General features: G+C 44.9%; 1 protein-coding gene across 2 annotated transcripts in view; it reads right to left on the minus strand.

The window, feature by feature from the left end:
• GLRA1 (glycine receptor alpha 1) overlaps positions 1-16,239 on the minus strand; it is a gene marked incomplete at its 3' end in the record, with an annotated part of 73,137 nt that overhangs the window by 28,097 nt on the left and 28,801 nt on the right. For both annotated transcript variants that reach the window (XM_081035393.1, XM_081035392.1), the window contains exons 2-3: positions 14,404-14,531; positions 8,847-8,914 (exon numbers count right to left, since the gene is read on the minus strand). In XM_081035393.1, the coding sequence (XP_080891519.1) occupies positions 8,847-8,914; positions 14,404-14,531 (196 nt within the window). The remainder of the gene's footprint in view (positions 1-8,846; positions 8,915-14,403; positions 14,532-16,239) is intronic.

Below are 16,239 nucleotides of genomic sequence, written 5' to 3' on the forward strand. Positions count from 1 at the left end.
GAACCTCTCCTGAGCCACCACCCTGCCTGGCGCATTCTCCTTTGGGTCTCACACAAGCAGAGCTGCATGTGTTGGAAAGAACTGTAGGTGGTTTGGACCAGTGGAGCTGAGTGTCTCTGTGTGTCTCTAGGGGATCACTAAAGCCCAGCATGAGTTTAATAATTACATAAACATGCTAATAGGAGCTACTTTTATTGGGTGTCTAATGTTTGCTAGAACTTTATGTGCATTGTATCTATAAACCTTTCATCAGGCTAGCACACTGGGTATTATTACACTCATTTTATAGGGCAGGAAACTGAAATTCAGAGAGGTTAGACAGAGGTTAAATGCCTTGCTCAAAGTTCCATAGCTAGTAGGTGCTAGAGCCGGGGTATGAATCCAGGACTGTCTGGCTCCAAATTTTACATCCTGTTGATGATTGCATACTGCCTTTCTATTTCCACTTTTTTTTTTAAATCCAAGTTCCTCGATGGGTGGATTAAAGAGATGTAGTAAACATAGTATATTGGCACCCCCACCGGTCTGTGTGACAGGTTGGCTCCCACATATCCTTATGGTCAGTATCAGGTGAAGAACTTTGGCCTGGTATATTTCATAGTGAGGCGGACTCATCACGGGTCGCCGAAGGGTGCAAACTGAAGGGTGGATGTTAACCCGGAAAGAGGAAAGAGGACAGTGCTCGCTGTCCAGGGCACAATAGTGAGACGCTAACAAACTTGGACATGTGGAAAATAAGCTTGCTCTTTGAGAGGTAAACTAACGGCAGAGATGAATATGCAGTGGAGGAGTTGGGCAAGGCCCAGCGTCCGTCACAATGACCCAAGTGTGATCTCAGTGACTTCGGACAGGCACATGCTTATAATTTAATAAGTAGAACCCTGATTTATCCATTGTCTTGGGTCTTGTTTGGAGAACTATTTATACATGTGGGAGACATTCATTCAGTAGTACAAGAAAGGGCAGTTTGAGGAGCAGGAATTTGGCAATTGGTAATCTAGCATCATCCGGGGTATAAGGTCACTCTGTCTGGGGGCACCCCAGCTTTTTTGTTGCTGAAAAGAGGGTTTCTGTGTGGTGAGGCAAGGATAGTTTCTTAGACTTCTCTCCTGGCCTGGATGACATTTCCCGCAAGATTGTCTGAATTTTCCAGGTGTATCAAAAGCAAATTTTGATTGGCTTCCCTGCTCTTCAGAGAGTAGCAAGGGAGTGCTTTCATGGAGGACGGGAGCGTTCCTCTTATTAGAATGGAAAGATCCACTGTAAGTTAAAATAACTTGGCAGTCTTATTTACCCACCTCAGTCTTTTGTGGGTTTGGTTGTCATGAGTCAGCCTTCCTGAATTGGATGTGATGGAGCACCAATGCTGGGCTGTCATAGATTTGTGTCATGTCATGGTGATGGCTCTCTTGGTGGTGTGTTGGGAGAAAGTCATCCAGCAGACAATACCAACACTTCCTATAAATCTGTTTTCTGCCAGTAGGACTCTAATGCCATTTCTGAGAGCTCTCTTTTTGGTCTTCTCTTAGTCTTCCGTTTACCAAGGCTTTGTGGAGTGTTGAGCCATATCTGACTGGATGACATTTAATGGACTTTCTCTTGGATCTCCCCAACCCAAATGTATAAGAAGTGACCTAGCATTAGCTGGGTAGAAAGATTGAAAGTGTGATGGAAAAAGCAACCACAAAAACGGATCTCATCCTCAGTAGCAACCAACTCTGCAAAATAGCTAGGAACAAACCTAACAAATATGTGAGTTGTACATATTAAAAAACAAACAAACAAACTCTAAAACTTTACTGAGAAGCATAAAGGGATACCTATACAAATGGAGAGACACACCATGTTTATCAAATATTGTAAAGATGTTACTTCTTCCCAAATGAATCTATAAACTCAATTTGTAAAATCTGAGGCAATTTTTATAGGCCTCCACAAGCTGATTCCAAAGTTTACGTGGAAGAAAAAGGGCTAGAAAGGTCAAGAAAACCTTGTAAAAGAAGAACAACAGAAGACTTTCTCTACCAGTCATAGAAAAATAATGGTAAGCCATAGTAATGAAAATAGTGGGGTATTGGTGCAGAAACAAACAAACAGCAATGGGACAGTAAACTGAGACTAGAACCAGACTAAGTACGTATGGAGCTTTAGTTTATGAAAAAGATAGCATTTCAGATTGGTGGAGAAATAATGGCTACTTAAGAATGATGTTGGAAAAATTACTATCTAATCAGAGAAAAGTAGAATTAAGCCACAACCAAATACTTTACAGAGAACTAAACTCGACAAGATGGATTCAGGAGGTACATGTAAAAACAAAAGAACCTATAATATTATTCAAAATGCCCATTAAACATATGCAAAGATGCTCAAATTCACTAGGAATCTGGAGTGAAAATTTTAAATGACAATGAAGAACCATTAAAAACATGTCACCTGGTAAAATAAAAAACCTTGATAATACCCTGGGTTGGCAAGGATAAAGAGAACTGAACACTGTTGTGAGGACAGTAAATTATTGAAGCTTCTTTGGAAGTGAGTTGGGCAATAATATATGTCAAAATAATAAAAAAGTGCATTTTTTTGGTAAAGTAATTCCATTTCTGGAATATATCCTAAGGAAATGCACGAAGAGTTATGTACAAGAATATTCATTATGGCATTGTTTGTAATAGTGAAAATCTGCATAAGACTAAAGGGCTACCGTGTTTCCCTGAAAATAAGACCTGGCCGGGGTCATATCTAATGCATCTTTTGGAGCAAAAAGTAATATAAGACCGGGTCTTATAGTAAAATAAGACCGGGTTTTATATTAATTTTTGCTCCAAAAGACACATTAGAGCTGATTGTCTGGCTAAGTCTTATTTTTGGGGAAACATGGTGTTAGGAGAAGGGTGGTTAAATACCAAGAAATGATGTCTAGACAATGGAATTTTCTAGGTAGGTCATAAAGTCTGGAAACATAGATTAAAATCATTTAGTCACATATCAAAGTTAACGATAATAAACTATTAGGTTGGTGCAAAAGTCATTGCAGCTTTTGCAATTATTTTTATCCTTTTAAACTGCAATGACTTTTGTACCAACCGAATACTTATTTTTCTGCCTTTGGTGGTGTGCGGAGTTAGGAGTGAAGCAGACCACTATGTAGTGATAGGGAGAGATTCCAGGACATGGTGGAAGTGAAGAAAGCAAATTGTACCGCACAATCCTATTTCTACAAAGATGTGTGTAGGTACAAAAATGTTTGTACACACAAGGAGAGGAGACGAGTGGGACGTATACTAGGACATGTATCTGCGTTCCTATTTCTCTCTCTCATTTCTTTCTCAGTGGACTTCTTACAAAAGCTTGTTTTCATCTATTACTCATATACTTAAAAACAGTGCCGGCGTGTTACTGTCTGTAAGTGTGCTGTGGCTGGGCTGTCACTGACCCCCCGGGGTCCTGCCAGTGTGCCTGTCCTATGCTAGGCTAGCCTGACCCTTGGTAAGAGAGGCTGGAGCTTGTGACCTAATAATGGAAATACTGGGATTCATGCCCAGAGGACGTGAATACACACACATGTGTGTGCACACACATGCACACACACACTCTCTCGTTTGTTTACCTGTCGTTCCACATGAATTCGTGCTGTATATATGCCCCAGGTGTGCACACTCCCATGCACACCTGCACACGTGTGTAGACATGCTCACACTCACACATGATTCATATGTCAGTGCTCTTTCACTTACTCACATGTATTTACATGTATATACATCCACATGCACATGCATAACACACATATAAATATGTGACTCATGCTGATGCATACTTAAATATGCTCTGATATAGTCACAAATATCCGCACACTGTTACACAAATGACAACAATGCACTTCACGCACATTCTCTCTTTAATACTTCTGCATGTTCTTACATGGTACATATGCACACACACAGCTACGGACACATCCACACTTCTGCATATCCACATGTACGTTTATAACCGCAGAAACACACATCCTTACATGCACACCGATACGTGCTCATACACATTTCTCTTTGAGGTCACATGACCAAATATATTCAAACTCGCATACACACACACGTGCCTGTGTGTACATGGCACGAACACACACGTGCATACGTACTCCACAGATACGTAGATGCCACAGCGTAGTCTCACGCACACACACACAAGCACGTGTTTCCAGGCAAGCTGGTGGTTCCCTGTGGGTTCTAGCTCCACATCTTTCTCTTGTAGGTTATAGATGGGCTGCTGTAGATCAGGAGCCCCTTCCCGCGTCTCCTTCATTCATTCCTGTTCCAACTTCGACCTTCGTCTTGCTGCCTAGACTCAAAGAGTGTCCCCGGAAAGGGCAGATGCAGGACAGGCAGCTCAGCCCTCCCCTCGTCCGGAATGGGTAGAGACCCCTGTTGCTTTGCTGGCTGCCTCTCTCCGCTGTCAGGTCTGTTAGCTCTGGTGAATAAAACCAGGCCCTGGGAAACAGACAGTCAGGCTGAGGGGCTCCAGCTGTTCATAGAGCTGCTCTGCACTCCTGCTGCTCCTGAAGTACAGCCTGGGAAGTTTCTGACACTGGGACCATGTCCGTATTACCGTGGCCTGAGGGTGCACAACCAGTTCTTCCCGTGGTTGGAGAGACATAGCCCTGGGACAGGAGTCTGGGGTTTGGGGCATGTCTGTTCAATGAACTTCCCTTTCAGCTGTGACTCCCTATGAGCAAAGGAAACAAGAGGAGCTGGGTAATCTCAAACATCCAGGAATTAAACATTTATATTTGGCTCAGCAGAATGTGGGCTTTGGGGTGAGGTAGATCTGAATTCAAATCCTATTCTGCCACTCATTAGCTGTGTGCCTTTCTGTAAGTGATCTAACCTTTCTGATTCTCAGTTTCCTTATCTGTAAAATGGGGATAACATTTCCTGTCTCCTGGGGGTTGTTGTGAGGTCTAAATTAGATGACATATGCAGAAGTACCTTGCATACTGCCTGACACGCAGCACCATTTAATGTGTGGTTGTTGCTATTATATTCCAAAGCGATCCAAATGCTTGGATGGGTGGGATATAGGGGAGAAAGAAGCTGCAGAGAGGGGAACCTTTGGCTACTGCAAAGGACACCCATCCCATGCTGGGTGACCTCGCTCAAGTCATGACACCACTCTAGCCATCAGATTCCCTTTCTGTAAAAGAGAGAACTGGTTTAGACCATTTCTTAACTGTTTTTCTAGCTCTGAGATTTTAAGTCCTCCCCACCCCCCAAAAATCATCTGCAAAGCAAATTAAACACATATAGATAATAAAGAACGCAGTGGGAAAAAGAGTTCCAGCCCTGTAGAATGTGCCAGCTAGAGCATGGCAACTCCTACTTTGGACTAACTTTAATAAGCAAGAAACCTGTCACCTGTGGACCACTTCCAAGGAAGCATATCATTGCCGAGCCTTTATTTCCCATCTAAAGAGTATTTGTGTCTCTCCTGGAAGCCGTCTCATCTGGGCTCCACTTGTTGGTTATCTCCATTATCACTATTTGCTAGTTTACCCTGAGGTGTGCTGAGCCTGGCATGATCGGAGATTGGGTTTCTGCTTCTGACAGAACTTAGGTTGTTTGTCAGTGTGCGTCGTGGGTCTGTGATCCCCCAGTTTCCCAAGCCTGTGCTCTTCGGTGTTAGAGCAGCATAATGCAGAACAAACACTTGTCTATGGATTATGACCATTGGGTCAGTCACTAACTAGCTCTGTCCGGTCTTCAAATCTCCCTTTCCTCAGCTGTGCAGTGAGGAATGTAGTGTCTGCCATGTCTCCTTTACAGAATGGTTGTTAAGACCAAGAGTTGGGTGAAGGAATCGAATGAGAGTGAGTGTGAAATGTGTTGACAACTGTAAGTGGCATTTAATAACAACGCTGATATCCACGGTGTGTGTGCTTCGTGGCAGGCACTGTGCTCAGTGCTTCCGAGGCGGTACTTCCCAGTCCTCCCAACAGGTCACGTGGTGGATGCTACTGGTGCCCCATTTTATACAGGAGGAAGTTAACTTAGTCAGGCCACGTGCCCAGGTCACGGAGATGGGCCTCAGATTTTGTCTGAGCAGGGAAAACTGTGTCCTAATTGTCTCTGCAGGAAGACAAATGCAGCGGGAATGGAGTCTGGAATGGTAGACAGGAGACATGGGCGAGGGGAAACTAAGGCTCAGAGAAGCCTTGCTCAAGATCACACAGCTGACCAGTGATAGCTTGAGGCTTCCGTGTCCAGAGTCTCCATCACCATCATCATCACCATCATCATCAAAACATTTAGAGCATTTACTGTGATACACACTTTCCTGCACGTCCCACCCACAATAACTCGATGACATGTGCATTACCACTGGGATTTTACAGATGAGGAAACTGAGGCTTAAAGACATGAGGCAGATCAGCTCCTCACTATAGTGAGGCCACCCAGGTCTATGTGACTCCAGAGAGCAGGCTCTGAACCACCACACAAAGTCAGGGCCAATGGCCACGCTTTCCAAAATCTGTGGCCAGGAAATAGGTCTGCGTGGTCATTATAGGGAAACAAGTGGGAGTGGTGGCGGGGTGCAGATTTGTACACCTGTCCTCCAGTAACCGACTTCTTTACATAGGAGCTGGTCCCGCCCACGCTAGGGTTGAGAACTGTTAATATTTACCATTCCTGAAGAAGAGCCACGGTGTCAGTACTCACCACAAAAAGACTCTGAGTAATGCAAATGTGGGCGCATCTCTGGTTTGGGAGGGAGAAGAAAAGCAGAGGGGCTCCGTAGGAGCTCTTCCAAGACATCCATTGAGCTGGATACCCAGTGAAAAGCAGCCATGTTTGTTCCCAATGGACAGGTGGGAGCATTTTCATTTGGAGATAAGGGGCCTTTTAGTTTTGGGGACTTTGCTCGGTTGTCCTTTGGATGCGGACAGGGGCTCCTTGGCCAAATCAAGACTGGCCTCTTCGCAAAAGGACAGATTTTGAACTATTTGCCCCATGACCTGCAGAGCACCGTGATTTTTGCCAGTCTGGGACTGAAAGGTTAGATCTAATGTTTAGGACCAAATAATGGTTTTCACTGACAAACAATATATCTGATTTAGTTTATTTATTTAAAAAAATTATTGAGCACCTGTTATTAAATCACTACTGGCCGCTGATGTTCCCACAGAAAATGAGACAAGATTCTGGACCACAGAGCACTTACATTATAGTGAGAAGAGGGACGAATATGCAGACGGTGATGGTGTTAAGTGTAAGAGGTAAGTGCTATTATGGGAACTGTGAAACATGTCATGAGAATTGGAAGAAGGGAGACATCTTAGCGTTGGGTCAAAAACACATATGAACTCACACACACACATATGCACATGTAGAGTGTGAAGGCTTCCTATGGACGTAATTCTAAGCAGAGACTTAAAGGAGAATAGGAGATGGCAAGGGGAAGGGAGCTGGAGTGGGTGCTCTGGGCAGAGGCCTCAACATCTGCGTGAAGAGAAGCTGTCAACGAGAGAGAGAGAGAGAGAGAGAGAGAGAGAGAGAGAGAGAGAGAGAGAGAGAGAGAGAGAGAGAGAGAGAGAGAGAGACACGCAGAGAGGGAGAGAGGGAGAGAGGGAGAGAGGGAGAGAGCCACCTGTGTGGAGAACTCTAGGTGATTCCATTTATCCCGAATGGGAAGTGAGAGAGAGGGGAGACAAAGCCGGGCAGAATCACAGAGGGAACTTGGGCTTAATGCTGAAGGTGAGGGGGAGTTTTGGGGAAGGTGTTAAAGCAGAGGGCAGTGTAATTAGTTTGAATTTGAGAAAGACCCCTATTTGAGAAAGAATGGATTGCAGGGGGTGGCGAGATGCAAGTTGAGCCAGGGTGGAACCCTGAACTAGACTAGGGACGGGTGGATGTCCAGAAATGGGTGCGTTAGAAGACTTCAGGGCAGTAACATCTACAGGACTTGGTGACTGGCCAGCTGCTTCTCACTCTACTCATAAAGAAGGACTTGAGGTGACCTTAATTATTTTCTCACAAGCTAGATCATGCCCTTCAAGACAAGTACAATTGATTTTTTTTCAAAGATTGAGAAAAACATTTTATAAGTATCATTGCATTCACTTATAATTACTAATGTAATATTTACTCTTTGTAGAAATTTGAAAAATATAGAAATACTGAAAGAAGAAAATAATATTATCTATAAGTCTATGATACAGGGATAATTGCTATTAACCTTTTAGTATTTTTCCTTCTGGTCTTCTTTCCTTGCATAATTGACTGATTTTAAACTTTTTACAATGGGAATTTTAAAATACATACAAAAGTAGAGAGTAGAGTAGAATCAACCCAACACACCAATCGCAGCTTCTATAACCAGTCTTCTGCTATGCCACAGTTGAATTTGAAAATTACAAGCAGGTCTTCACATTTTCTTTTAATCTAACACGTTAGCCCATTGACATAATTTTGTTTTTATAATCTTGGGTGTTTGGCATGTGCTGGCCCTGCTGGCACTTTGACCATATTTAGATGTATATCCTCACCTAAAACATTGAGTAAGATAGTGAACACACAATGAGATTTATAGATGATGTAATACAGAATTGTACACCTGAAATCTATGTAATTTTACTAACAATTGTCATCCCAATAAACTTTAAAAAAACACAAAAAACAAAAACAAAACAAAACATTGAGTAGGATAGTAAAAATGTCCAAGTCTCATGGTATACCACTGGAGACCTGAAAACACACCAGATTCCCCACCACCTTGGGGAAGACCAATGCAGAGGGTAAGTGTTTCAGGGAGAGAGATATACCCAGCACAAAAGAGCAGCTTGTGTTTTGACTCACCATAGTTGTCTCAGCAATGGAACCAAAACTGTTGATGAAAATGTTGCAGCTCACGTTCACCGGGGGGCCTGCCAATCAAGAGAGATCCCTGCTTAGTTCCATGACCATGAAGAAACCCACAGGATAGGACCCATCCCTGGAACACTGATTTCAGGGGTGGACCCCCCTTAGTGAGGAGCCCCTTGCTTGCCCTCCACCCAACCCCTGAGCAGCTGGGATTCCCAGTCATATCACTATGCCAGATTCCCTGTCCCTAAGTGAACACCAGGTACAGAGCACCAGAGACTGAGCCGAGATGTACTTTCATTAACACAGGATGATTCATCATCCTGCCATATGGTTGAAATCCCTTCCCCAAACCCCATCGGCTGCCTTCTAATTTGTGGCTGAAATGTGTTTACGGCTACAACATTTGGAGGCCATCTTGGGAATTGCAAGGAACAGTAAGTTTCTTGCCTTGAACTTATGAACCAAGAACGATTGTCTGAAAGGGCGTTGATGGGAATTACCAGCTGAGGAATCCAGAGGGAACCTCAAGGGAAGTCCATAAGTCTTTGTTAAATACTTTCCAGGCAAGCTTTTTGAATCTTACTGCAAAGGATAAGAAAGAAGTGGAGGAATACTTGCTCTTTAGAATCATATTACTAAAGGGACCTCCACCAAGTGGAAGCCCAATCTCTTCATTTTATACTATGAATTATAGCAGTGAACCATTTACTGAGCTTTACAGGGTTTGCTGCTGTCCTGAGAATGCTACTAACACGATCTCATGCCATCCTTTCAACAACTCCATGAGAGGATCTGGTTATTACCTCAGTTTTACTGATGAGGAAACAGGCTCAGAGAGGTTATTTGTCCACAGCTACACAGCTAGTAAAAGGTCAAACCAGAGTTTGAATTCAGATTTATCTAATTCCAAAGCTGGTAGTCTTAATAGCTACCCTTGTAGGAAGGAGGTTTAGAGAAAGGAAGTGGCATGCTCAGTCACACAGTGGCGGAATCTAGGATTTTAAGCACTGGACTTCCTCTATGTGAGCTGACAAGAGGGCCGGCATAAAATATCCAGAGGAATGTGAGATCATGGGCAAGAGTGTTATAAGCAGTAGGAGACCAGGTATAAGAGAGGTTCTGGAAAGCAAGGTATTAGGGAAGACTTCATGAAAGGGATGACCTTGAGCTGACCTTGAAGGTAGGGAAGACTTAATAGGTCGTAATCTTGCACATGGAGATTACAATGAGCAATTTGTGAAATTTTTCAGGTCCGTTTTCTCGTTGGTCCCTGTGACGTCCTGAGTTGGGCAAGGTCAAGTGTCTGTCCTTACTGAATGAGTGGAGCACAGAGAGTTTTAGCAACTCCCCTGGGCTTGTTTTGCCGGCAAGTTGTAGAGCCAGGACTCGAACCCCAGTTTTCTGATTATGGAAAGAAAGAAGCAGATATCCTCCTGCCCTGTTACCAACTCCTCTCTGTCCCTCTTGGAAAAGTAGCCCAAGCAATTCACCCACACTCAGTCATGATTTCCTTGTTTTCAGAAATCTTTGTGTGTAGGAAGGGACTCAACCTTGTGAGAATCTAGGTTTTCTCACCAAGGGAGTACCTGGATCCCTCCATTTTCGGCAGAGCTCCAGCTCTCACTGGCTATTTTACCTCAGGCATGCCCCTCCCTTATTCTGGGTTGCAGTTTCCCCATCCATCTCGGACAGTAGCTCTTGATCTGGGCAGTGCAGTCTGAGCTCCAGTGGTTTGGAATTCCATCATGGAGGCTATCCATTGGAATTACAAGGTTAGAGGATTTCAGGGCTGGAAATTTTCAAGGTCACCTAATCAATTGCTTCCCTCATTGATGTGCAGATAAGGCTTTCTGCAGTAGCATCACCCGGGGAGCCAGTTACAGGGCAGATCCCTCGGCCCAGCCCCAAACCCCGTGAACCCAAATCTCTGGCGATTAGCCCAGAGTCTATATTTTAATGAGCTACCTGCCCAGCCAGGTTTAGCGACCGCTGCTATAGACCAGCTACCCATTAAGGCCCAGTGCCTAAACACCTGCCGTAGTGGGGAACTCATTTTGTTTTGAGCAGTCCTTTCCATAGTTAGATAGCTCCGTCTGCTAAAAATCTTTTCTGGTACTGGGTGGAAATGTGCCTCCTTGTCACTTCCACCTGGAAAAGGCCCATAGGTTTTTCTTTTCTCATTTAGACTCAGATGCAGGTTTTTCTTTTCATCTAGCCTCATATTATCAAGGTGCCCCAAAGAGTTACTACCCGTGCCTGGAAGGACGTGCACAGGGTTCCACCCAAGCCCTGCATGTGTGTGGTGCTATGACTCCCATATAAATTAGATCCTGATTTATGTGTGCGAGAGGGTGCCAGCCAGAAGGACCCCATGGGGAGCTGAGATTCATTGACATAAATCTGAAATTAAATTATCCTCGAGAAAATTACAATCTGGCTGCTTTTGGCAGCAGGATAATGTATATATTTCATTAAATATTAAAGTTTAATTTTGCTTTTGTGTATGTGTTTGCATTGGGCTGTGCCCTGGATCCTGGGAACCATTACCTACACAAAGTCTTAGAGAGGCTGCAGAATACAGAGCGGGAAGGGGCTCGTGCTACTGGGTCATTTTACAAATGCAGAAACAGAGGCCCAGATACTCAAATGATTCACTCTGGGTCATATGTATCAGGTAAGTAGTGGGAGTTCTAGAATCCAATTTGAACGTTCTTTTACTTCCATATTACAATTTGCATTGCCGCTGTGTTCTGTAGACCCAGCCTGCTGTTCCTGGCGACCCCTATCTTCAGGAGAGTCAGGAGCAGGCAAAATTTCTGGTTCTTGAAGAAAACTGCTGAGTCATTAATTAATCCCTCTGGAATTTACAAATAATGCAGGCCTCTTCCTATTGTGTTGAGGCTACAGGGGCCTTATCAGGAGTACAGACTGTGGTTTGTGTGGGGGCTCTCGGGGATGTTATTGGTGCCTGGGTGGAAGTGCGAAGGGGCCGTGGGGCTCAGGGGCAGGAGGCCTGTGTTTCAGGCCTCACCCCAAGGGGGAGGGTTTGGGAAACCTTGCTTCCCAGCTCCTGGGTGGGGTTCCAGGAAGCTGCACCTGCTCAGAGCAGGACTCTGAGGGGACCGGAGGGGTTAGAGACAGTGCGGTTTTGGGAGAGGACTAAGAGATGATCTAGTTCTACATATTTGGGGCCCAAGTGTTTGGAATAAGGGTCTCAGAGTGGGGAGAGGGAGAGCCCTAATTCAACGGTTTTATAGTCTGGGTGAAATTTTATTTCTTAAAAATGTCCACTGCTAAGTAAGTAAGTCAATAAATGAATGAATAAGCAAATAAACAAATACATGACTGGCATTAGGCAGAGAACTGAGTCAGAGTAGCTCGCTGGGTTAAAGTCCCTACCGCCTTGACAAAGGCGTCTTGACAAAAGGTGCCTTGGGGAAGTCATTTAACTGCTCTAAGCCTTATTTGTTGGTTCATCTGCTCATCCGTTCATTTATGAAAGGTTTATTAAGGGCCTTTTATATGCCAAATACAGTGGTGTGCACAGTAGACAACTAACCCTGGAGGCATGCACCTTCAACAAACGAGTCCCTCGTTTCTCAGGAGAGCGAGACCCTGGCACTCAGGATGGAGTTCTGACAGAGCCCACCAGGGGGCGGGGTGGGCTGGGATTCCTGACAACTGCAGCAGGTAGGGGGATACAACCTGGTGGTCAGTCCTTGAATGTGTTTGATTTGTCCAATAGTGTTTCTAAAAGATGTGATTTGGCTGCCAACTTGGAAGATTTCACCAAACCCCAGACTCCAGTCTTATCTTGGAAGGCCTGCTGCCCAGGGCCTGCGTTCCCCTTTCCTGGCAGCTTGCTGGAGGAGCTGAGAAGTGGCTGGCTGTCCTTAGATTAGCCCTGTGCTTTCTACTTTTCTTGTCTTCATCTTGCTTCACTCATGTGCCTTGCCTGCCTGGTCCCTCTGGGTGTTTGAGATTGTGACCCTGGTGAAGGGTTTGGGCCTAGTGGACTATGACAGCCAATGTGGTCCTGATTTACCTGTCCTTGAGGGGACCAAGGACATTCTAATGATGCTGGAAAGGTGTGGCCTCAGGAGCGAGGTGCTTGAGCCGTATCTCCTGCAGGAGACTTGATGCTCTCAGGCTCGGAGCCTCGAGGTAAACGGGTGGGAGGTGGGCCCAAACACAAACCTCAGTGCATCTCCCTGACAGTTTTCTATTTGCAGAGCACTCTGAGAATAGGGGGCAAAGTGAGCAAATATTAGGAAGCTGTTACCAGCTGTCACATTCCTTGTTTGGTCTTGGACTTGAGCCAAAAGGAACAGTGAGGAAGGGCATCTGGAATCAAAATTGATTAGGATGTTGGCAGAGGGTCCTTGAAATAAGATTTTTGCAGCGGTCCTGGGAGGAAGGTCCAAGTGCACAGATTCCCGAGGAGGTCCTAAAGACTCCATGTGCAGAATTCTGCTCAGCAGTTTGCCATGGTTCCAACTTCCTAAGGCATCAATGGACAAAGGGAACCGGTCCCCTCTTGTTATAGACATGGGGATCTCAGAGGACTGTGAGAGCTGAAAGAAACTTCCCAGGTCACTTTGATGAAGGTTTGTAAATTGGCTACCCACAGGGCATGTCTGGCTCACAAACATGTTTTGTTTGAATTTACATGTTTTAGGAATCAGGACATTTTGCATAAATCTTGATTTCTGGCTCTTCTTGGAATCCTGGATGATCTGGCAACATGGGGCCCACATTCCTGGAGGGTAACTGTGGGCTGGGGCTAAGGAGACGCTGCCGGCTCTGGAGGGATCTGCATCTCTATTTCTCCATAGTCCCTACCATTCCCTATTGCCTTATTCTCGGCTCCCCTCACTCATTTAACTTACCTAGCTAATCCCTGGAGCATTTGAAACTGTGACTCTGATTTAGACTAGAAAGTTTTAAAATTACTTGTTAATTCCCGGGAAGTGTTCAGCAGATGAATTTTAGTTGGAAACCCTATTATCTAAAACAGATAAAAATGGAGCTGCTTGTGGGAGAAATGGGGGACAAAGTGAGTAGGCGTGCCCATTGTGCCCTCTGCTTCTCCCTTTTGGGGCACATAGTGGGAACCCTGTAGCTCCATGGTTTAAAGACCACAGAGATAGCCATGTCCATCATTGCAGAGATAAGGAAACTGAGGCCCAGAGAAAGGAAGAGGATTATCCATGCTCAGAGAGTAAGTTTGTACTTGAATCTAAACTGGAACCCATTTCTTTACATTCTATGGTTGTCTCTCTGTCCATTATACTAGAGGTAGAAAATAGGTTTTAATTCACATACTGACTCCTGGCGACCAGAGGTACTGTTGGGTTGGATTCTGAGGCTTTGTTTGCTTGGGCTGGGTCAGGTAGTAGACTGGATTGATTAATAATGTCTGCTTGGGCAGAGGAAAGAGTCACAGGACTCCTACCATGTATTTACCACCTGTATCCAATACCATGCTGCTTGTTTCTTAATCTAGGAAAGCTGATCCCCTGGAATCTGGAAGGAAAGTTTTCTCTACCTTTAAAATTGGGCCTGATCCTGGCGTCATATCCAGAGGTTCTCCCCATTAGTTTATCCAGGAAATCCGAGGGAGACATAGGCTTGGGCGCGGAGCGGGCAGCTTCAGCCTCCTTAGAAGCAGCAAGGCTAACAAGGGAGAGAGGAAAGCAGAGGGTTAACAATGGCCTATTCCCATGCTGTGGTCAGATCCCAGCCTTGCCCAGCCCCTGTAGAACCACGAGAGTGTTCTTAGCTTGAGAAATAGGTAATATGTGTTCTTAATGAGGTAAGACCCAGGCTAAATTGTTTATCCAGCTCAAACATCAGCCAGTGTGGGATCCTGGCAGGCATCTAAGTGTCTGAGTGCTGCTGAGAAGCTGCTGACTCTTTTAAGGCTGCAGCTCTGGGGATGTGAGCAATCATACTTGTCTGTCTGTCTCCCTGGGAAAGGAGATTGAAGGTTTACCCTCCCACTAGGCCCAGTCCTGTGTTTTGGGTGCCTGCACTCTCCTACGTAGGTCCGTGGAACAGCACAACCAGGAAGAATCTTAGAAATCAAATAATAGTCCAGGCTTTCCCCAAAGTTTCTCTTCAGAATCAGTCACTAATGAAAAAAAAAAGAAAAGAAAAAGAGAAGTTGCTCAAGTCAAACGCATTTGGGAACACAAATTTAATCAGGCATCTTTATCTGCGGTCTTCTCCGACACTTGAACAAGCTTAGATGCTCCACTTATGGGACCAGCATCACATGAAACACTTTAGGAAATGCTCAGTTGGGAAAAGTGAGGCACAGCTGGTGGAAGGGACCGATCCCCCATTCCCACTGCACAAAGCGCATTACTGTGAGTTACTGATGTCTAACGGTGGCCCTCCCCTGCCACACTCCCAAAGGTACACACACTTGTAGAAGAGTCAGGATCGGAAAATGAAGGGTCGAAGGACATTCATTTGCATTGTTTTGTGCAGCTGAGTTTTCCCAGTCCTGAAACTATGTCCAGGAGTTAGCTGGGAGCTGGTGCCCTCTGTCGCGTGTGCTGAGGCTGGTACTTTGGAGGAAGGACGTGTAGAGAGACACGTGTGTTGCCAAGGAGGACATTGTGCCCCAAGGATTCGCTGCCCACGTCTCTCGTTCGTCTCCTCAGCTCCTTTTCTGATCTCACTAGTTGTAGCGGTGTAACGGAGCACTTCTAATGGAAAACCCTCAAGTCTGTGTCTCTGTGCTGGCTTCTGCCTGGAGCCCGCTTTCCTCATTTCCCCGGCAGGGCACGTCCACCTAGTAGTCCTGCCTGTGCCTTGCATGCCTCTCCTGAGCGGAACCCCACAGCTTCCTTCCGCGACTTGCTTCTCCAGACCACTGCTTCCCCAGATGGCACCAACCTTTTCCCATTCTCTAGGACCAGACGCTTCCGAGCCATTTTACCTCCTCGTCCCTTTCTCCTCTCATACCCCTCACTCGCCAGGTTCTGGCCGAATTGTCTTGTAATGTAGTTACTTGTGTTTGTGTTTTAAGACCAGGAATCACAGTGTTCTTATTTATTGTTTGTTTGTTCTTTTAATCTCCTCCTGTGATACCGTGGGGTCTCAAACATAATTGGTGCTCAGTAATTGCACGGTGCATGAATGAATGCATGAATAATAGCTACTATAATTAATCAAATATCCTGAAGAGCAGGATATTCGTAAATATGCATATAAGCATATATAGATTAACGATTTAAAAATAATTAGACTATTATACCCAGGAATGAAAAAATACTGAAAGCAATCCGGTATTCCTTTGAAGATTCAGAAGATATTCCAGGATTATCTAGACACTCCTGCTTAGTAATCCGAAGGTCCCTTAAGTATATACAGA

Source organism: Rhinolophus hipposideros (genome assembly GCF_964194185.1).
Source record: "Rhinolophus hipposideros genome assembly, chromosome: 23".
Lineage (NCBI taxonomy): Eukaryota > Metazoa > Chordata > Mammalia > Chiroptera > Rhinolophidae > Rhinolophus > Rhinolophus hipposideros.